This window comes from Mixophyes fleayi, chromosome 3, assembly GCF_038048845.1.
Source record: "Mixophyes fleayi isolate aMixFle1 chromosome 3, aMixFle1.hap1, whole genome shotgun sequence".
Classification (NCBI taxonomy): domain Eukaryota; kingdom Metazoa; phylum Chordata; class Amphibia; order Anura; family Limnodynastidae; genus Mixophyes; species Mixophyes fleayi.
The window spans coordinates 264,302,185-264,324,797 of record NC_134404.1 but is presented as its reverse complement, the minus strand read 5'-3'; the positions used below and the strand labels follow the sequence as shown (position 1 = coordinate 264,324,797).

Sequence of the window (22,613 nt, the reverse complement as noted above, 5' to 3'; positions counted from 1 at the left end):
AGCCCACTCAATACTTTTTACCTTTGCATTCTAGCTGGACCAATATGCAATATGATGTAGCACGTGCCCTTGTGTATCAAACTCCCATTGTCCTATAGATTGTAAGCTTGTGAGCAGGGTTCTCTTACCTCTCTGTCTGTATGTATTACCCAGTATTGTTTTATTACTGTTTGTTCCCAATTTTAAAGCGCTATGGAATTTGCTGGAGCTATATAAATAAATGGTGATGATGAAGATGGTGCTTAACATAGATTGAATATGTATCGTATATGAAGTTCACACTAACAATACTGGTTGTCATGCTATTTGTACTACATGCTAATCTTTTACTTTTTTATAGGTCAATGAGGTCTGCTCCCCTACAAAATCATCAGCACCCTTCTCTCCAGAGAGCTGGTATCGGAAAGCCTATGAGGAGTCCCGAGCTGGTAGCAGACCTGCACCTGAGGGAGCAGGTTCCATACCAGGCTCATCTGGAACACCTTCCCCTGGTTCTGGCACTTCTTCTCCTGGCTCCTTCTCTGGCTCTCCTGGACCTGCATCTCCTGGGATTGGCAACAGCTCTCCAGGGTCCCTAGGAGGGTCTCCCGGATTTGGCACAGGATCGCCTGGTTCTGGTAGTGGTGGAGGATCATCTCCTGGATCTGATAGGGGCGTGTGGTGTGAGAACTGCAATGCACGCTTAGTGGAATTGAAGAGGCAGGCCCTTAAACTGCTGCTGCCTGGCCCCCACTCCAGTAAGGTAAGAACGAGGACATATGTAAAGAAGGAAGTGATAAAACACATTTCATGTAACTGAAGGATCTTTTAAGAAAAAAAAGGATAAAAATGGCTTTTTGCTTCCTCCAATTGGTACACAGTTATGTAGTTATTTGCCCTGAATAGTCATGTAACTGGGAGCATTAAGTTTAGTTGTTAAAAGGGCCAATACAGTAAGTCCTTACCCAAAAGTACATTGGATACTGATGCTATGCTTGTTTTGTACCTGGCTTGGAATAAATAAAGTTATACAGGAACCTTATATAAAATACTGGGGCTCTCATCATTTGAAGCTTGGTGTTGCACAGATTTCAATGCCAGGACAGATAACTCAGCTGGATGTATCATGCCATACAGGGTTGTATTTAGATTTTGTTCAAAGATTACACTCTATTGGCAGTAATATTGTTCTGTGGCCATGTTAATGATTAATGACTAAAGGATCATCACATTGTTATCTGGGTGGTCATCTAACGACTTTTCCAGACCTTTGTTCTCTCTTTGAGAACGAGTCTTGCCACTATAAGTTATTTTTCTGCCATACAAGGATTTTGAAGATGAAATGTCTTTGAGTCTGCCAAATAGAAATAACTTGGGAATCTGCCAAGAAGCTGTGGGGACTCCTATGTTTCAAATTATTCAAACCCATAAATCCGTCTTGAAATGCATCATGGGCTATTACAGATCTTGTCTTTCAATATTTGAGGAATTGGTGATAGTAAGTTATTATTATTATTGAAGAGAGAGCATGTCAACTTTATACTTGACAGTAAATATATATATATATATATATATATATATATATATATATATATATATATATATATATATATATATATATATATATATATAATATATATATATATTTCTTTTTATTTAATCCGTTCCATCCATATGATGACTAGTGCAGGCTTATTGCAGGACCCCCTCCGGTGGTTTCAATGTCATCCGTTATGGAAAAAGTAGTATCTCCTACATAGAGGTTTTCCAAAGGGAAGTCTGAATTATTGGAGGACTTCCTAGAAGAAATTCATGTTAAACAGGTACACAACTTACTGTTTAAAACAAACAAAAAAAGAAGGTTGTAGATTTACAGCTTTAATGCAAATGCATTACTAGTTGTTTTTTTATGCCAGGGGTGGATAGATCTCTGGAGTCACCTAAAAAATCGCTGCTGGCTCCAAAGATTTGGGGTTACGTTCTATTGATGTCACAGTGTACTAACTTCCCTGGATTCTTAAAAGTTCCTACTGTCTCTTACATTTGATCAAATGTCTCCTGAATTCTATGTTATTTTGTACACCCCTGTTTTATGTGACATAACAGGCATTTTAGGGTCTTTTTTAGGGGGCTACTGTTGTTCCCTGCACTTTACAACATGTGCTGTTAATTCTGCCAAGAGATTAGTCTGGCAGCACAGCAGAGCTTGACTTCTTTTTAATGAGATGATCGGGATGCATGAAAGCCAGAGCTGACGTCTTTTGCCGTACAGGAAATGTGCAAGTGAGAGAAAAAATGGAACTGAATAAGTGACCTGCGTTTAAACCAGGGTTATCAAACTGTATGTAACCAAGGTTATCACACTGTATTCCTAAATAGCAGAAATAGTGGTTGTCAGAGAATCCTTACATTGAGGGTATGATGGTTGTACATGAATCAATGATTACAATATTGGCGGCGAATGGGAAGAGCCTAAAAACGACCTTTATTTGATATAGATTGATAGTAGATGTTGAGAATTATTTTTTATGATGTGTTAAAAAATGCTTAAAGTGGTTGCAAATGTGTAACCCATAAAGTAAATGTAATTATTAAAAAAAAAAAAAGATGAATGCATAAACCATGATCACATCAGGACATCTATTAATTAAATTGAAAGGCACAAATCTGGCCCATTTTTTTATAAATATGGCTGCTTTTATAGTCTTACATTTTGCGTGATCCTGGATAGAACACTTTTCTTCTTTGCAGCTGTGATATTAGATATAAATATTAGGCAATTTTTTTTTTATTTGCAACACCAACTAATTAATATTCTATAACGCACACACATAATTATTTAACATTTCTTGGGGTCCTTCTCAATGGGTGAGGATCCATTTGGATTAGCCCCAATTGCTGTGTCACATATATAATTGGTTACTAGAAGTCAAAAGACTAGCAGGAAAGAACAGATCACCATAGGGATATCTCTGCAGTTAATGGGTTAATCAGTGGTGTGTATAGTTACCATGGTTACAATCTTTATGCTGAAATCCATTTAAAGGGAAACTACCATGAAATCAAATCTATGTGCAATGGTCTCTGCTATCATACTGCCACTTAATTTGATAGTTTAGAAAATAAGTACACTGTGTTTATTTGTTTTAAATTTAGAGGCATTTTAGTAGTAGAAAAACGCAACATTGATTATAAATGCAATCATTATTTGTCTAAAACTTTTCATAGATGTTGCAACAGAAATGTTTATAACTGTGCGATGGGCATATTATGTTTGCTTTATAATCCCTGAAGACGAGTATATGCTAAAAGCCAAATATGCCCCTTCCTTTCTTGTTAAACCATATTGACAAGAAAGAGCTACAGACGGATAAAATTACTTATTTTGAATGTAACAAATTAGATACCATTCCAGCCATGTAATGCTCTAGATATACTAGAACTGGTTTGTGTCATACAGGACCTCATTTAGAGTCGGACGCAAAGTCCATTTTAGGCGCATCAAACTAAAAAACACTACCACGCATGTGCAGCAAGCACCAAATCCGCCTGCATCTTGGACGCAATTTACACTTGCGACAGCTTGTGGCTCAATACGAGGGAAAGGGCAGAACGTGGATTTGTGAAGGCGTGACCCTGTAAGTAAATCCTAATCGCAGTGGCAGACGCAACACACGTCAAAAATGAGCTAAAGATGTGCGTCAGGAATCGGCTGGTTCAAGCAGTTAGCTAGCTGCAGGAACTGCTCGCACTGGGGTTGCGTACCACTCGTAATACCCTACCAAGCTGCGGCACACTCCCACTCCTACACTTCTTAGATGGACTTTGCGTCCGACTCTAAATGAGGTCCACAATGTGCTGTCTATGTAATAGAGTGGCGAGAGGAGCAATAGCAGCGATTTACCTTATAGTTATTCCAACTTTCCCTTCTTGGTTCCTAGAATTTTAGTTGATGTCCCACTACAGTCAAGCTTGTGTTTGTGAACCTGCCTGGTAGTATGTCATAGTCAGGACTGACATGAATTCTGCTCTGACTCACTACATCTCAGGAATGCAGCACATAAGTAATTAAGGGATAAATAAACACATGAGCATCTTGAGCATTGCAATAGCTTTAACGATTTGCTCATACGTATCATGTAATGAACATTCCAAAATCATGTATGGTATGCTAGGCTGGATTATGGACCACAAGCAGTTTCAGTCAATTAACACCCAGTTATGTGTGCTCTGTCCTTGCCAATAAAGTTCATCAATGACTGTACAAAAATTCAGATGCGCGGTGTCTTTTATTATGTGCAAATACGCCTGTTCATCTAGTTCACACATACATAGGTGCACACCAACATTCAATTTATGGGAACTGCCCCTGTCCTATCCTCCTGTCGGATTGTGGATCTGGCTGACAATGTGCATGGCAGGAAGAATAATACTGTCAATTTGAAGTTTTGCCTCATACGTATTTAGCACCACGCCCTTCATTCATTTAAACATTTTGTTATTTCTGCTCCTTCCAGCCCTCAAAATAATGCTTAGGGGCGTATTCAATTGTGGGCGTTAACGCTGAAAAACGAGCGCTCGAAAAATATTACCGTTTATACTGTAATATTGCGTGCGAAAAGCGTTAATACGGTAGTTTACTCGCGGAATTTCAGCTCGCAGCCCAGGGAGCTGCGAGCTGAAATTCCGCGAGTAATTACCGTATTAACGGTAAGATTTTTCGAGCACTCGTTTGTTAGCGTTAACGCTAACAATTGAATACGCCCCTTAAAGTCTCATTTATGGCTTAAACTAATAAAAAGTGTGAGAGGACTTCACTGCTGTTTTTATTACATGTCACACTTGTGGGTTTGAATATTTGTATTACATGTGTATTTGTGCACCTGAAATGTGGATGGATTGTACCGAGGCCGCCACACTGAGGGAATAGGATGATTTCCACACACCCATATAAATAAAATAATTCTGCAGGGTGAAAGAGGCCACGCAGCCAACCACTTACTAGGGGACGCCTTTGTAAATACCCCTCTCTCCCCCACGCCTCATGAAGTTCATTTAAATATTTTGCCCCACAAAACAAAATCCCATTTTTTTTATGCAGGCTCAGTTCATGTTGTATTACATCGCTCAGTCAGCACTTAGCTCCCAATCCCCCCAGCAGAAGATGCAGAATACTGCAGACACAGCCATCCTGACGGGGCCAATTGCACATTAATATGAGCACAGTGTGTGTATAGGTATATTGTTGCACCTGTGTATTTTAAAGTGTTGTCAACTATAGAGAATGTTATTTCGTATTTGAAGAATCTTTGCACTGTCCAATAGTAACACTAATACACACCACTCTGTACGGTGCTGTGAAAGTTTTGGTGCCTTATAAATAAATGTTAATAAATAATAATAATAATAATACTACACTCCTGCTGTTAGCGAGCTATCTAGCTTCACACTTCACAGGAGTAATCCTCATCAATAATAGACTGCAATATCAGCTATACTGCTGTGAGACTAGAGCACAGAGGGAGAGAAGTGACTGGCAATTATATTGCATCTTGCCGCCTGGGATTTACAACAGGCAATATCCTGAAGGCCAGGATGAGACACCCACAGATCAACTGCAGACTGCTACATGAGAAAAAGAACATCGTGCAGCACGCTTATGTCATTAAATAGCACTGGTTTGAAGGTTTCATGTGATTGTGTTTTGCACAATAAGGTCTGTCTTGTACAGAAGAGACATAGAATAGGGAATTATGAAGAATAGCTTTAGAGCGGGGTCACATTGGTACCTTCCTGATCACCCACTGATGTTTTTTTGGGGTACATCCAAAAACAAAAAACAATGCAGTGGTCATAAAAGTCATAAAAGTCATTTTATCTGATGGCTAATGTTATAGTAGGCTGTGCAGTACAGTTGGGCATGCCAAGCATGCAGCGTATTGGGCACCCTGCCTTTGTGGCAACCTCATATTAGGTGCCAAATGCAAGTAATGAAGTAATGGCTTTTATAAGGGAATTTTGACATTCATTATATGTAACCCCTTTGAATCTGCCAATAAAACGGGGTTGGGTGATTCTCTCTGAACATCCTTTCTGACGAGCGGAGGACTTTTGTCAGCACTATTTTGTTTGTGATATTGAACAGTTTCCCTGTGAGGTCTGCATATGCCAGCCTTATGTCATGGCCGCCAGCCCTGTTGGTAGAGGCACTAGTAAGGTACATAGCAACTGTGTACTGATGGAGTGTTGAATTGTTGCCAGAGCACAGTGCAAATGTTTCTCTGTACAGATACAAGTGTTATCTAATGGTAATGTTTACATTCCTCTTCAAAGGCTTCATTGATTTGGTCATGTTCAGTGCTCTTATTTTATAGGTATGAGGGCTGCAAATTAATTCCTTACAGGCTGCATTCTATTTATTTTTTCATTAGTTCTATAAATACTTTTGGTTTGTAACTGAGTAAGTCACTGGTTGTTGTGCCCAATACCAGGTTTAAACTTGCTTTTTCACTTAATGTGCTATAGTATAAGGTTGACATATATCAGACATTTGGTTTTTTTGAGTGACTTTATTATTTTTTAGAAGTTTAATGTGCAAAATAGAGGTGATACGGATCTATTTTGCCATTATAACCCCTATGTTATGTCTAGTGATTTGCTTGATGCACTCTCTATCATTCTTTAGTGTCTAGCACTTATCTTTCCTAAACAAATGGAAAATGTACAATAAATCATACATGCCGACTTTCTTCAGCTCCCTTCCGGGAGCCAGCCAGTGGAGGGGGGCGTGAGGGGTGCGGGACGGCCAAAACGCGTCATTTGACAGTGGGGGGCGGGGCCAAACGCTGCGATTCACCGGGAATCGCGGCGTTTGGGATCTAATTCTGCCCACTTCACTAAGAAGTAGGGCACTTCCTAGTGAAGTGGGCAGAATTCGGGAGATTGCCACACTCGCCCGGGAGTCCGGGAGACTCTCACAAAATGCGGGAGTCTCCCGGACTTTCCGGGAGAGTTGGCAAGTATGCAATAAATATGAAGACTGGCAGCAAACAGGGCCCACAGTCTTACTGTATACTGGAAGGCAGCAATGGGATTCATTAGCTGCAGAGGATAAAATAAATATATGTAGTTGTGGGTGGGAACTCCTAAACAAACATTTCGACAATGTATTACAGTTGCTGAATTAAGGAAGGTCATTAACATTACCCAATGTGGATTTAACATGTAATAATAATAAATAATTCAGTACTTGTCATGGTAAGCTCTGCTCTACCCCGGGGTTCTCTATACTTGCAATACATTGCCGAATCTCTCTGGGTCAGAAATAAACACCTATAGTATTACTTCAGCAGCTGTTTCAGTTGCTAAAATCTTGGGGTGTAAGAAATGCCCAGGTTGTTGGGGACCCTTTGACTAATGGCTCTGCATGTGTATTTTGTATTAAATTAGGTTTTATCAGTGTGTGTGTGTGTGTGTGTGTGTGTGTGTGTGTGTCTAGCACATGTCACAATAAATTTAGGCAGACCAGATAACTTTTCCTACACTTTGTTACGTGTTATTTTGTTTAATTGTACATAATCTGATACTGCAAAATGGATTATTACAATATTATCTTTTATCAGGCTGTAAACATAGGACAGAATGACATAACCCAAACAACTGCGGCCAAGCCAGGGCTGTAAGCTCTCGAGTAAAAACACAATGCTGATGTGTTCATTTCCGCCCAGACTTTTAATTTGTGAATAATATTGGCCAGCAAGCATTCAGCCCTGATTCGCTGTGCAAACATTTCCAGTGCCTAATCATTTCACCCTGACTCCTTGTAATGCCGAAAGGATTATTGTATTGAAAATGTGATTTTAAATGGCCCAGGGCAGTAATTAGTCAGCATTTGGGAGGATTAGCTGCCTCATACCTGGTCCTATATAAACTCTTAAAAACAGCATCACAGGTCATCATATCAAATATTCTGCGCTGCTTTCCACAAGCCTGTGTTCAGTAACAGAAGCAGCTATTAAAAGATGTATGGTAAACAGCCAGCAGTATATTTGCAATAACATGGATTTATAACAGTAGTAATTCTAGAAGGTTTCCTATCATTTTTATGTTTACTATGGGGGTTATATGTATATTTACTGGTTTTGATTTTAAGCTCTTTCGGGCAGTTTTTCATTTCTCTTGTTTCAATGTTGTGTTACTGTCAGTTATGTAATGCTCTGTATGTATGTACTGCTTACTCAGTACAGCAGTGCAGTGGAGGTTAGTGTTTTATAGAATCATTATAATACTGCACCATACTTAATTGCACAAGGGCCACACACCATTCACATATCACTTATGTGTTCGCTTCAGGGCTGGTTTGATATTTAGACTAGCACGTTGCCTAGAGAACAAGCGGCTTCAACAATGGTAGGCCGTTTCTAGGAATAAAGCTGGCTGTGCAGTCATCGGTTGGATAATCTGATCATTTGTTCAGCAAATCATGAAAAAAAATGTTTCATGTGTGGGTGATACACACTGTAACAACCACCAAATGGGTCAAATGAAATTTTTTTAAAAAAAGGTCAGCTGGATAAATTTGTTTATTTCTCATAGTTGAAATATTGGCGTGCTCCTGTATATTCCAATTGGCCGTTCATACCCAAACTACAGTCTTACTCCATTTTCCCTTATCTGTATATACTTTCTGTATTAAAATTGGTCACCAGTGTGATTGTTTCTCAAGCAAATGGCATATCGAGAGATAAACACGTTGATGTGTGGCTAGCCTAAACCATTATATTTGCAAATGCTCACATAGCATTTGTCTAAAAGAAATATTACATGAGAACACCTTAAAAAAGTCCAAAAATATGAAATAAAAAACTAAATGGTAAAATCACAGAGAAGGGGCAACGACATCCACTTGGCTTGATTCATAGAGACTGTGTGTATAGAGCAGAGTCGAGTGCTGAATGGGTCCTTTAAAACCATCAGGGGCCCTGAGTAATACAGCAAATGGAGTGTGGCAGGTATATAACTGATTATGTCATCTGTGGAATTATTCTTCAAGACTAGATTTCTCATATTCAGTCCACAAGGAGCCCTAACAGTACATTTTTGTCAGGTCACAAGTGAAATTATTAGTATCTATCACCTTTGGATCTTTTAAAATGTGTTGCAAGGAGATATGGAAAACATGCACTTTTAGGGTTCTCTGATGACTGACTTTAAGAGATGGATTTATGATAACATTCCTGCTGCAGGGCTTAACTAGCCTCTTTAAGGGTGGTACTAAGTTTGCAGAGTTCAGCTTGTCTCAAAACACCATAGCTTGGGACGTCAGAAAATCACAATGCACTTCTAGGTTTACTCATAGCTAGTACAGAGAGATAACATAAAACAAGACACAAGAGAAGTAAGAAAATGCATTTTGAGGTTAATCCAATTGTCTTGGGTGTGGCCAAGGACTCTACATGTGTTTTTTATGTTATTTTCAACCCAAGTTGGTACTTCAATTATACAACTAAGTATTTTATTAACATATTAATACCCATAATAATATTTATTTATGTTGTGGCTTTTTCCCAATAGGACTCAAAAGCACTTCACATTATTGCAAAGGGTCAGCCAACCATCTTGTGCACGCTCAGCTGCTATTCTATGAAATCATTCTCACCTGTCGCTACCCCATAGAAGCTTACAGTCTAATTTCCCTACCACACACACACACTAGGGACTGTTTTTGTCATAAACTAATGAACTTACCAGTATGTGTTAGGTCTGTGTGGGAGGAAACCAGAGTACCTGGAGGAACCCACACAAACAAGGGGATAACATACAAACCATACATAGAGGACCATGATCAGAATTGAAACCATGTCCCCAGCTCTGTGAGACAGCAATGGTCACCAACGTGCCACCATGCTGCCATAACCTAGTCTGATGTCTTCTTGAGGTCTATTTTCTGGCTCTCAATCAAAAGAGATTTTCTCAAATTACTGGGAAAGGTTATTAAATCATAGGTATTATTGTTTATTGCCTGACTTGGTAGGTCAACACAACTATTGCATTTTACCAGTTGTTAATTTATTGCAGCTGTTTTCAACCCATTTTGCCTCCTGACAGGTCATGTGATCATGTTTGTGTATATAGCAAAGTTATCCCTCTCTGACCTAACTCGGAGAGGCCAGTAAATATATCTTTCGATAGTTACCAATAATTAACATTTAAATCATGCAATTTACCTACTAGGAACTGTCAACAACAACATGACATACTGCCTGCTTTTTAGACACAGCAAAATAGACTGCATATGTTACCATTTGTCTGCAAGCTCGCTGGCATTTCATGCTGTTTATACCTTTGCACTTACTCTTTCAAAGTGCTGGTTGCTGTGGAAATATCTGTCTCTTCTCTGTGCTTGATAACACTTTTTATTACTTGTCAACTGGATAGTGAAATGTATTTATGAATACCTTCATTATAGACTTTTGACTGCATTTATTAAATGGCTTTAAATCATTCATGTCTGACTTATCTACATATACGTAAATATGATCTATTGAGTATTTCTTACAGCTATATAGCTATAGGTATTTTGCTGCTACTTACCTATGAGATTACTAAAGCAGTTATTGATAACATTATTTTATATGACAATGTGGACATGATTGCATGTAGAGAAAATCATTTTTCAGTGTTCGTCCTCACCGGTGTAAGAAAGTATGCTGTAAATATAGGTTGTATTAGTAGCATGGTTTTAGTGACATCTTTATACTAATCTACACACGTGTTTATTTTCTTATTTAATGTGTATTTTGCTGTTGCATATGATTATGACAGCCCTTTACATAGTGAGGGAGTTTTATGACCTCATAAACTCTGGTCACGCACCATGACCGCGGTCTTGGAATAGACAGAACATCTATCATCGTAGTCAATGCTGTAATTTGGTTGGGAGGTAAGAGGAATAGAACATTTTTTGCTATATGTGTCGGGGTCCCTTAAGTTAATAATTAAATTAATTTCTCTTTGCTGAATTAGTATATTACCTAACCTAACTGGAATAATGTTGTGTACTTCCTCCAATTATTTGTAATCAATATGTATTATTGTGGTTTTCAGTTTCTGCAAATAAAATGGTTCTTTAAAAAAGTAGAAAAAAGTGTTGAATGTGATCAAAAACTTTATATTGTTGCAATTTAGGTATAATACTGTGCACCAGCAAATGCATTTGTTGCACCATAGTTATACTGGTGACATATGAATGCAAAACATTTCCATTTGCAAAGCAGACAGGGAAAACATGTTAAGTTTACGCTCCCTGAATTTCCACCGTAACTTTGTTAGAAAAAGTAATGTATTTCCTCCCTTCTCCATTAATAGACACAACCCACAGGTTACAATCAATAACTAACGGGTTGATATGGATTACATTTTTTGATGCAAAGTATACCATGCTGCATGGTATCACTGGTCATGTGTGTAAGTTCACCAATCTGTACAGAACATTTTTGTTACCTTGGAAACTGCAAGCAAATCATTTCGATTCATGACAGTCTTGTGACCTGCCCGTCCTCTCTAGCTCCAGTCAAAGGTGACACAAAACAGAACCCCTAACCCTCTTTAAACATGACTTTTAGCAACGGTAAAGAACAGAAGGTATACTTTACCGATTTTAGCATAAACACTTATTTTTTCTAGATGTACTATTCTAGATGTATTATTTAGATGCGTAATACATAATTAGGTGTGGTTTTTTCTCTTGGGACATGTCGGAGACAGGAAAAAGGGTCTTGCTGGTGTCTACAGCTGGTGGCCACTGTAACATCCTCCGGGTTAATAGACATCACTGATCAATAACAGTGAAATTTGTTTTGTACAGCTTCACTTAAAGGTATACTCGAGTCAAAATCACATTTTTAAGGCTCACACTCTACTCCCACTTGCCCCGTTTGTGTCTGCTTTAATTGATTTCTCAAACATAACAAGCAGGAGAATTCTGAATACAAACATTTTAGAGCAAAGTTGTCAGATTGAGGTTGACTGGACACAGGATCCCCAAGAGGGCAAGGAGGCGCAGGTACAAAGTAGTGGGGCCCAAGTCTGCCTGGGGTCTCTGGCCTGCCTGTGTAGTGCGGGGGGGGGGGGGGAGTGTCACCAACCACCAATCACCAATATGGTGTGGTTATGACCCTTTCGGAGGTTATGGAAGGGGCCCCAAGAAATTGCTGCCCTGGAGTCCAAAATTTCTCTTGTTACTGCTTGACCTGCTTTTAGACCATCAGCGTTGCTTCTCTGCGGTGTCCATTGCTTCTAAATGTCACCCTTGCTGCTGAGATAAACCTATGGTTAAGGATGATGGTTCTAGACTGCAGGGGGTTGAAGTCTAGGGTTAGGTCAGTAGTAGTTTGACGGTGTGGGGGTAGGTTTAGGCTACAGTTGTTGAGGTTATAGTTAGGTGGTAGCAGGTTAAAAATAAGGATTAGAGACTGTCACTGTCTGCTGCTTTTGTAGCAATTGTTCATCGCCAATTGATATCTGTAACTTGCCACCATTAATTATCATTTCTATTTCAATAGTACATCACACACCAACTGTACATCATTCAAGCAGTTTGTTCCCAACATGCTTGCCCTATTACTTATTAATCTCTCGATCAATCACTTACATCTCCTCTGCCAGGGAAATTAAGTGCAAATGAGTGGGAGAAGACAGATTCAGGATTATAATAATTTTAAAAGAAAAATTACCCACGCACCAGGTAGACTTTTTTTTGTAAATTCACATAAAAACCCATACAACTTATGATGTACAACTACAAGCACCAGATATCATCCACACATATAATAATATGCATCAGGGTTGTTATGAATTTAGGTGCCAAGCAGACACTTCTGGGAGTGTCCGGAGGGGCTTATTTATTATATAATTACTATTGTCATTAATTTATACGTTATACATATTTATACATCATATCCCAAAGACGGGCACATTAGTATGAAATAAGGACAACACTATACAATATGATTTGAACTATATAAATAAGCAATAATATTAATGGTGAATTGGGTCCAGAAGTGGGACTGTAACTTCCAAAGAGGACAGTTGGAAGGTATAAGTAAAATTTATATTTGAATGATAAACATAAATATCACTATGTTTAGACAAGAAAACCTTTTGATTGATTTTAGACATTGATGATTAAATAAATTCAAAGGAACAAAATAATGTAAACGGTTTCCTGTTTACTATTATTAAATTATAAATAAAGGTAATTAGTGTAAAGTACACTATTTAACTGACACGAAGCATTCCTCACATTACATGTTCACCACCACTGACAGTCATTTGTAATAAGTATTCAGTTAATTCTGTAGCTCTCATGCCATTAGCAGCTAAGTTTCCTGTCTCACAGTGACTCTGCTTCAAAGGGAGTGTTTGCCTAGGTAAACAAGCACATTATACAACTAAGCATTTGTTGACAGAATGTCACAGCATCTACAAGACTTCTACCCCAGAATAGCATCAAATGTAAATTCTTGACATTCTAGAATGTTTGCTAGTTTAACCTTGCACCCCACTTAGCACCAAAGGATGTCTTGGCACATAGGGGTGTAATAAAAGGTATCAGGACATCAAGGATCTCTTCCCTTCATACTTATCAGTGAACTAGTGTCTTGCTGCCTCAGCTACCTATCCTTTCCAGGTGTTGCACTAAGGAGAACTTAGTGTTAAAGAAGGGACTGAAATTGTTATTGTTTTGGTGTGCGTGCCTTACCTTAGAATGAAAGCCTTTAAACGTGCTCAGCAGTGTTATAAGTACAAATGTTCCCCATTCCTTTTGGAACATTCCTGGCCTTTACCCTGAAGACACCTGGCATTATAATGTTATTATCTACATTTGTTTCCATTTTTACTACATGCTTTAACAAAATTTACACTGACCTGAGGAACATCACTTTTTAGTTTGGACAGATGGGCCTATTTTGCATACATTGGAAACATCCAATTACACATTTTGATGGCTTGAGCTGTATTCTGCAAATGTGTGGTTTGATACTAAAATGTGAATGTTTAAAATGCTCTGTGAACTACCGCAAAATGGAGTACATTTCTAAACATGCTAGCACAGTTTGGTATTCTTTAAATCAAAATTTAACTTTTACCAGTATTAGATATAAGATTGTTAGGGATGTACAAATCAGTTTTCTGTCAATTCACAAATTTATCTTGGTTTACCAAAAATATGCGATATTTGTAATGCCCACTGGAGATTCAGGCCCGTCACAGTATATGGAATGTAAAGCAGCTTTGACTGAAATATATATATATATATATATCATACTTGCCAACTCTCCCGGAATGTCCGGGAGACTCCCGCATTTTGGGGGAGTCTCCCGGACTCCCGGAGGAGTATGGCAAAATCCCGCATTTACAGAAATAGGGCCACAATACCGCGATTCTCCGGGAATCGCGGCATTTGGCCCCGCCCCTGACTGTAAAATGACGCGTTTGCGTCATTGCGTCACGGGGGGCGGGTCCAAAATGACGCGATTTTGGAGCCCCGCCCCCCGCACGCCCACCTCCTCCACTGAATCTCCCGGAAAGCAATGGGAGAAAGTCGGCAAGTATGATATATATATTATATTTTTTAATATATTTTATTGGGTTTTACCAGTATAGAGGGGAGGATTGTAGAAAATAAAAAAGGGAGTTAATGACTTCAACTGGAGTACATTTGGGAATATTTTTTTACACATTTCACTAAAACACACTGACAATCCCAAAACACAATTATTTTTTGTGTTAGTCTTTAGCACCATTAGCTATCTAGGTATATGCTTCCTCTGGATGCTCTGGTTTCCTCCCACATTCCAAAAACATACATGGTAATTTAAATGGCTGCTGACTAAAGTGTATTTTACAGTGTGTTTGTGTTTGCTAGGGAATTTAGACTGTACGCTCCAATGGAGAAGGGACTGATGTAAATGACAATTCTCTGTACAGGGCTCTGTAATATGGTATTGCTATATAAATAAACTATAATAATAATAATAATAATAATAATAAAGTAATACATATGGAATCCATTGTTGTCCCCATTGGTGTATATTGCCAGACTCTGACTGTTGCACACAATTGTTTTATAGACTTGTCATTAGCATCATCACAGCTGAGTGTAGTAATACACAGGCATTTCATTATGATATCAACAAGTGTATTTGTTAAGACAATCCAAGCAGAAAAGAGGCCACTTTTTGCCCCTTCTGTAAGGAAGCAATGCTTGCCCTTTACCGAGAAAGGCTTACAACAAACTGTTCTGTCATTCCTACAGCAAATATGTCATAAGTGTGTTCACAACAACCTCATGTCAGTGGTGATGAACATAAGAATGAAATTCAGAAAACTGTCACCAAACTCCCTCCTAGTGAAAGAGAACATCTACTGACAATCTTACAAAAAACTATTTTGGTGGGAATGATGCAGAAGCTTTTTAAAGAAGAGGATGAAGAACCACTGAATTCTGTACTTCCACCTGATTATGAGCTGTTGAAATATTGTCAGGAAAACATTGACCAGTGGCTATAATTATCAAAATTTGGCTATGAAATGCCTTCTTGCTCATGTCTTGTTGTATTGTCAGAATATGTGCTGCTGGTGAAATTGTAATATAAAGTACTGTCACTTATCTCCCAAAATGTGGAATTGCTGGCATTTATAGCAAAATGAATAAACAATAGATTTTAGATCAGATTCATGCAAAGTAAGATTTAATTGTGTGGTGAAGTAGGTGTGGTGGGTGTTCTTTGCTTTGTATAAGGACATACAGACTATTCCAAAACATTCCTGACGCAGTTCGCAATGTTTGTGTGCAAATGAAGGTAAATCGTAATAAGTATAGTTTATGGAATTTTATACATCTGTAAATATATTGTGTGTGTCCTGTATTTGGCTTGCTCCCATCATAAACGGCAACAATTTAAATTAGCGCCATCAGTGCAAATTACGCTTTAAAACAGGAAGAAGCATATTTTGGTCTCCCCTTTTACACTTTTCCAGTCATAAGTGACCCACAAACCTTTTATTAATTCCTCTTTCTGTCACTGCAGTCCTCACATAGCGACTTCAACAGGATGCTCATGGAGGGGATGTCTATCACTTTGTACTTACTGAAGGAACAATCTCACACTCACTAACTGACTTTAGGTCTAGTTTGTAATATTTTGTCACTGTAACTGTACCTAGTTTTCAGTGTTTATCAGTTGTACATAGTTTTTTCTATATCTGAGATACAATTCTCACTATTTTTTCTTATACTCTAATTTATTAATACTTATGAGTCCTTAAAATACATGAACTGACATTATATTCATGTTCAAAAAACATGTCATGAATGGGGTTGTAATACACAGAAGTCCACTTGGATATGTCACATGCTTACATCCACTGCCACACAGCAAAGTGTTTACAAATTATACACAAATATTGCCAAGTGTGGAAGATGCTTGTGTATTTAGGGTGGTTATTGTACATTTACACTCTACACACCATTGTTTTCAAGCCATGTCCCTAGCTATTTCCTTGCATCTTTGGGTGCGTACCTAACATGTGAAAAGAGCAAGGCCACCCTGCTGCAGAAAAAGGCACCCCTAAATAATTACCAAGCAGTCCCGTTTTTTTAAGTAGTTGGGTCAAAACAACTTAATAAATATTGAAGTCAGGGCAGAAACCAAGTATGTGCTCTTGTCACTTTTGTCCCTCTATCATTACACTGTGCCCCTTCATTGTCACTTTTGCCCCTTCACAATATCACATGTGCCCTTTCACCATCCCCTCTGTGCCCATCACCACCTCTGTGCCCTTCACCATCACCACCTCTGTGCCCTTCACCATCACCACCTCTGTGCCAATCACTATCACCAATTCTGTGCCCCTTCACCATCACCACCTCTGTCACTCCGTTGTTTTACTCACCTTTCTATTGCCTTTCTTCTCCGGCGCGCTGCTCCTCCTCTGTCAGTCCAAACAGATTTATAAAAAAAAAAGTCACATGATCGCTCGTCGGGTCCCGGCAGCCTCTCCTCCTCTCTCTATAACTGAGACACTGAGAGGAGAAGAGGCTGCCGGGACCCGATTTGCGGCTCCCCGACCCCCCCGGGGGGTGCCGAAATAATTTTTTTATTTTTTTTAAAATTGCTCCTGTCCCCCCCAGCTGTGCCCCCTGAGAGCCGCTAGTCCCTAGGCAGGTGACTAGGTTGCCTAGCGGTAAATCCGGCCCTGATTCTTTTGCTAAATCTGTGTTAATTCTGACCTCACATTATTGAAAGGAGGAGCACAGACAGCAATGTACACTAATTGAATGAATCTATTTTATTAAATTCACCTAAGTTCTGTCAGAAAATAGCTGGTGCAGACGCATTTCAGGCTGGGAGTCTAAGTTCATCATCTGTGTAGTGCTGAGGGCTCTAAACGGATTTCCTCTGACGACTGAGGAACCCAGGATTATGGGAATTTTAATAAACCGTCACTGGCAGTTATCAGATGTGAGTGTTAACATTTGTAGTTAGTTGTGAGCTGGATCATCTTTTGATTATATGAGCACTTAGGGTCGGGTGTGAGCTGTGTTTTTCCTGACCCATGCATTATCAATATCTGTTGGCCTCTCTCATATTAATAGCCTGATAAATTGTGGTCTGCCCATTAATGGTACCTCTTGAACCACAGACTCTGTTTTGAGTCAGTGTAGCTTCTGCACAGTGAGTCACAGGCTCAGTTAACCTACTGCACCCTTCTCATTATCACTTAACCTGTGCAATCCTGCATAGGGTAATGTCGTAATGAGATGCCAGCACTTATGGCTTTTAACCACAGTTTCAGGCCTATATAAGCAGCTTCCTGTAAACAGCGCAGATGGTTTATTCAGCTTGTTTCTGTGAACCAGCACTCAGTGGGGCCTATTTATGATAGGGAGAAAAGCACTATGAGTTTTCACCAGAATTATAGCTTCCTACTATTTATCAAAGCCCCATGCCAGTGTTATTGCTGGGTTTCCATGGAAAGGGCAAGGGCAAGATGGGTCATACATACGCAGATGGACCCAAGACTGGCTGGCGAAGCTGTAAGACTCATCTTACTGCTACCAGCCAATATCTCTGGGGAGCTGACTATGAATCAGCTGCCCCTTGAAAATGTAGTGCTAAATTGCAGTAATAGGAAGTTTTTAATCACTGTGATAAGCAGCGATAGAAAACTTGTCCTATCGTTGCTTTATAAGAAATAGGCCCCTATATCCTGGACATTCCTGGCTCTGGACTTACAATTACCCGAGTCCCTAGACTCACCCTCTGTACTTAAAGGTACAGTCCTTTTCACAATAAGTCTGTTCCTGCCATTGGAAGCCACCAATCAGTATCTGCCATACAGAGACCAAAATTCCTTATGCTGCCTCTGTATATGAATCCACAATTTCTGCACAGCAAGTCTATAAAGCTGTCACTCAAACTCTGCCTGATTAATTAGAGAGCCACCTCCATCCTAACAGTATAGCAGCAATAGAGAGCAGTGAGGTCATATTTAGTCAGGTATAAATGCACTGCTTATAACATGTATGCTATTCAGCTTGGTAGTACACAGCCTGTGCCGTATATATTTTATATATTGGCTTTACTCACTCAATTAAGTGTGATGTAAGGAGATGTCTAATGACTTTATTTATAAATGTATGTATTTATAGTACCGTAATAGGGGAAAATGTACTAGTTATCTTATAATTGTCCCAATTTTATATCCCAGAATTCCTAGCATGTCCTCAACATGTAGTCACTGCTAGTCACAATGACTTAATTGAATATATAAATATATGTCTGTTTGTATTGTGAATATTTATGGGCATGTATTCTTGGTCATTACCGTATTGTATTCAAAGCCCCAAAGGAAAACATAAACAGTGGTTCAGCATTGAACACTGTTAGTCATTTTCTGTCTCCGGTTTCAGGCATTAGGCTTTACCATAGAAAGCTTTTATTGTAGGTCAAGGCAGCTCATAAAGGGGGACATGCAATTAAAAAGGCATTCAGCAGGAAAAGGGACATCTCGCTGTCTGGGCTAGCTGAGGGTAGGTGAATGGCTGTCAGCTGGAAAGCTATAATGGATGCCTTTATGGTTACTTTCTGCAGAAAAGGCAGTAAATGAACTAACAAAGGTACTTAGTTAATACGGGCCATATAAGTTCTTCCTGTGTGAGTTATTTTTTGATTAAAAAAGAGCCCTGGAGGGTTTTGCAGGTTTGGGGGTCTCTTTCTCTCTACATTTAATAGGAATGTGTTTTCTAGGCATGTTCTTATACCTGGGCTGTCAGTAAGCAGCAGACACACGACTATAGAGTGTAGATGTGAGCCCGTACCTTTATATTGTGATGTATATTACAGGAGTTATTTTGCTGGAGGCAGTGACGGTAGCAGAGTGTAGCTGTGAAGCTTAGTGTTATATTGATTTACTTTAGATTCCCAGTTCTCATTAAAGGTACTGTAGTAAGAGTAAAACCAAGCTATTACTAATGTAATAGTGGCGATGTCATCTTGAAAACAGCCACAACCAGGCAATAATGGACACATAATAATGCTAGGAAAAAAACAACAACATTCCTGGTAGATATGTAATATTGACAGGATATACCCCTAAAAACTGATTCTTACAGTGTTAATGCGGCAAGTACCAATGGACTTAGTGGTGTACGGGAATTGGGTGGCGGGGGTATGTAGGGCTTATCATTAGAAATTTCTAGAAATTTGACTAGAATAATGGAAACATTATTTGCTTCACATTGTTATAATTTTTTATAAAGAAATATGGCTCCAAGTTATTGAAAACATTCCTTCATATCTCCATTTGGCTTGCGAGGGGCTAATAAATAATACTGTTTGTGCAGTCATTTACAATTGTATATATCCATGTATCAGTGTGAGAACAACACTTCCATAAGAAGAAACAGAAAATAAATACACTTTCGGTACTATACTAGTCTGAAAAGAAGTTTATTATGAGGTTTAGCACCACAAAGGCTCTGGGAATGAGTGGCTTGTGTAGGCAATTCAAAGTTGGACAATGATAAATGAGATCTGTGGAAAGCCGTTCACAGCAGTTTACAGCATGAGATTGTTTCCCAGAATGCATTGCTATAGCTACCAAATTCACTTTCAATCCCACTAGTTCTGATCTCTTGACAGTATTATTCGTCTGCCGATTCATTTTGTTTGTGCCTCAGCAGATGAAAGTGACTCCACTGATAAATTAATATTTTAACATTTAAGTAACCATGATATGAATCACAAAATATGGATTGAAAAACTATGTTTTTTTAAAGTAAAATATTGAATGAGTCCTTTTATTGGAAACTCATTGTAGTATGCCCGCTGTATATGTCATAATAGAATCCATTCTTTCTGGTCAGCTGACTGAACCTAATAACTTCATCTGTTGTGGAACTACATCTCGCAGTATTCTACACCAGCCACAGGCTGTTTGGGTATTTTTGTTTGACCTAGAACTCACAAACATCAAATTTATACAATAGATAATCCTATTTTGTTGGTGGATGTAAACGTTTTACTTTATAGGGGTATTTATGACCTCAACATCATAGCCATCAAAATGCATCTCTGCAAATCGAAGCGATGCTTAATAAAATAATTTATCATGCCAGGCCTACTCTAGAATATCAGAAAAAAAACCTTCCTACTGTCACGAGCCGCCGCGGCTCACTTCCTGTGCTCCCTGGCGTCCCGGACGTCACCATGACGACCAGGACGTCACCTCCTCCCAACTCCCGAGGCAACGGTCGGATGCCCTGCAGTCTAGCGCCGCGTCCCGGCAGCAGGGGACAGCCAGGCACGTGCGCAGAAGTACCTAATAGCCTGGTGACTATTAGGCTCTAATTTATTAATCAGCCAGCGCCTGGGAGTAGTTGCAGAGCTAGGCTCTGATTGGCCCACCTGTATATTTAAGGCAGTGAGGTCTGCAGCCTCACTGCCGGTTATAGCTTCTGTTACCAGTCTTTATAGTCGATCTGCCACCCTCTGCGGGACACAATACCATTTGGGTTATGGTAGACCGCTTCAGTAAAATGTCACACTTCATACCGCTAATCAGGCTTCCTACCGCTTGAGATTTGGCAGTCCTGTTCATCCAACATATTTTCCGTCTCCATGGACTCCCTACTGATATCGTTTCCGATCGTGGTTCCCAATTCATAGCACAATTCTGGAAATCCTTTTGTACCCTTCTCGGAATCAAGATCAGTCTGTCGTCTGCATACCACCCTCAGTCTAATGGGCAAACTGAAAGGGTTAACCAGTCCCTAGAACAGTTCTCATGGTGCTATACTTCAGAATTTCATGACAACTGGTCCTCCTTGTTACCTGGGCGGAGTTTGCCTACAATACTCATCTCATTCATCTACTCAAACCTCCCCGTTCTACTGTCATTTTGGTTTTCATCCCAGGTCCAATTCTTTATATTCCCTCAAATCTGCTGGTATCCCGGAGATTCGTTCCACAGCCGCTGATCTCAAAGTCATCTGGAGGAAAGTGCAATCCTCTTTAAGGCGGGTCTCATTTTCTGCAAAAAAAAATTCAGATCGCCACCGTTCCACCTGCTCATTCAAAGTGGGCCAGAAAGTGTGGCTTTCTACACGGAATATTAGGCTCAGACAGCCTTGTATGATACTGGGGCCTAAATTCATTGGTCCGTTCATTATTACCAAGCAGATTAATCCGGTATCTTTCAGATTAAAGATTCCTGGTTCACTGAGGATCCCCAACACATTTCATTGTTCTCTATTTAAGCCTGTACTATACCCAAACCTGCTGACCTGCTCTGCTCCTTGTTCCTGTCCTTTGGAAGTTTCCAGGAAGCGAGGTATCATGGTAAGCATTCCACGGATCCCAAAATTTTGTGAAAGGAGATGACCTTAACATTCTGGAGGCTGGTGATGTATGCCATTAAGGAAATATACCATATGGGGTTTATAACTTCTTGGCAGGAAGGGGGGTTAATTTTTTTCCAGTTCTGAGTCATTTGGTATTTTGCAAGTGCAGGATATGTGTGAACTATGTTTGTCAAGTGATTTGTCAAGGTGTGGAAAGGGGGCACAGAGGAGCAAATTGGTGATGGATAACCAAAGGGAGAGCCCAGTAACATCTGCAATGAGGGTCGTTATTTTATTTCAGAAGGAACTGATATTAGGACAGGAACGCCAAATGTGCTTAAAGTTGCCCGGCTGGTTGCACCCTCTCTAACACAAGTTGGAAGAACCTGGGAAGATTTGATGTAGACATGTAGGGACCAGGGACCATCTAGTAAGGACTTGGTAGGAGTTTTCTTTTATGGCAACACTGATGAAACATTTGGAGATCCTTGTGTGTATTATGTCCCACATCTCCTCCCTGAGGTCAGAGCTTCCCATTCTGATATGTGAGTGTCAGGTGGTGGATGCGGTGATGCAAGAACAGTAAAGTAGAGGATGGAGATGACTCCCTTGTAGTCAGGATTGTACAGGCAAGTGCCTTCAAACTGAGAGAGTTGCCATTGAGGCGCGGCTTTAAGTGAGAACTGGATAAAGTGACATATTTGGAGGAATTGGTAAAACTTTT

The 22,613-nt window shown here is 39.5% G+C and overlaps 1 protein-coding gene across 1 annotated transcript in view; it reads left to right on the top strand.

Moving 5' to 3' along the window:
* KIF26B (kinesin family member 26B) overlaps positions 1 to 22,613 on the top strand; it is a 328,166-nt gene that overhangs the window by 8,195 nt on the left and 297,358 nt on the right. Inside the window, exon 2 of the mRNA XM_075203552.1 lies at positions 341 to 742. Within this exon, the coding sequence (XP_075059653.1) occupies positions 341 to 742 (402 nt within the window). The remainder of the gene's footprint in view (positions 1 to 340; positions 743 to 22,613) is intronic.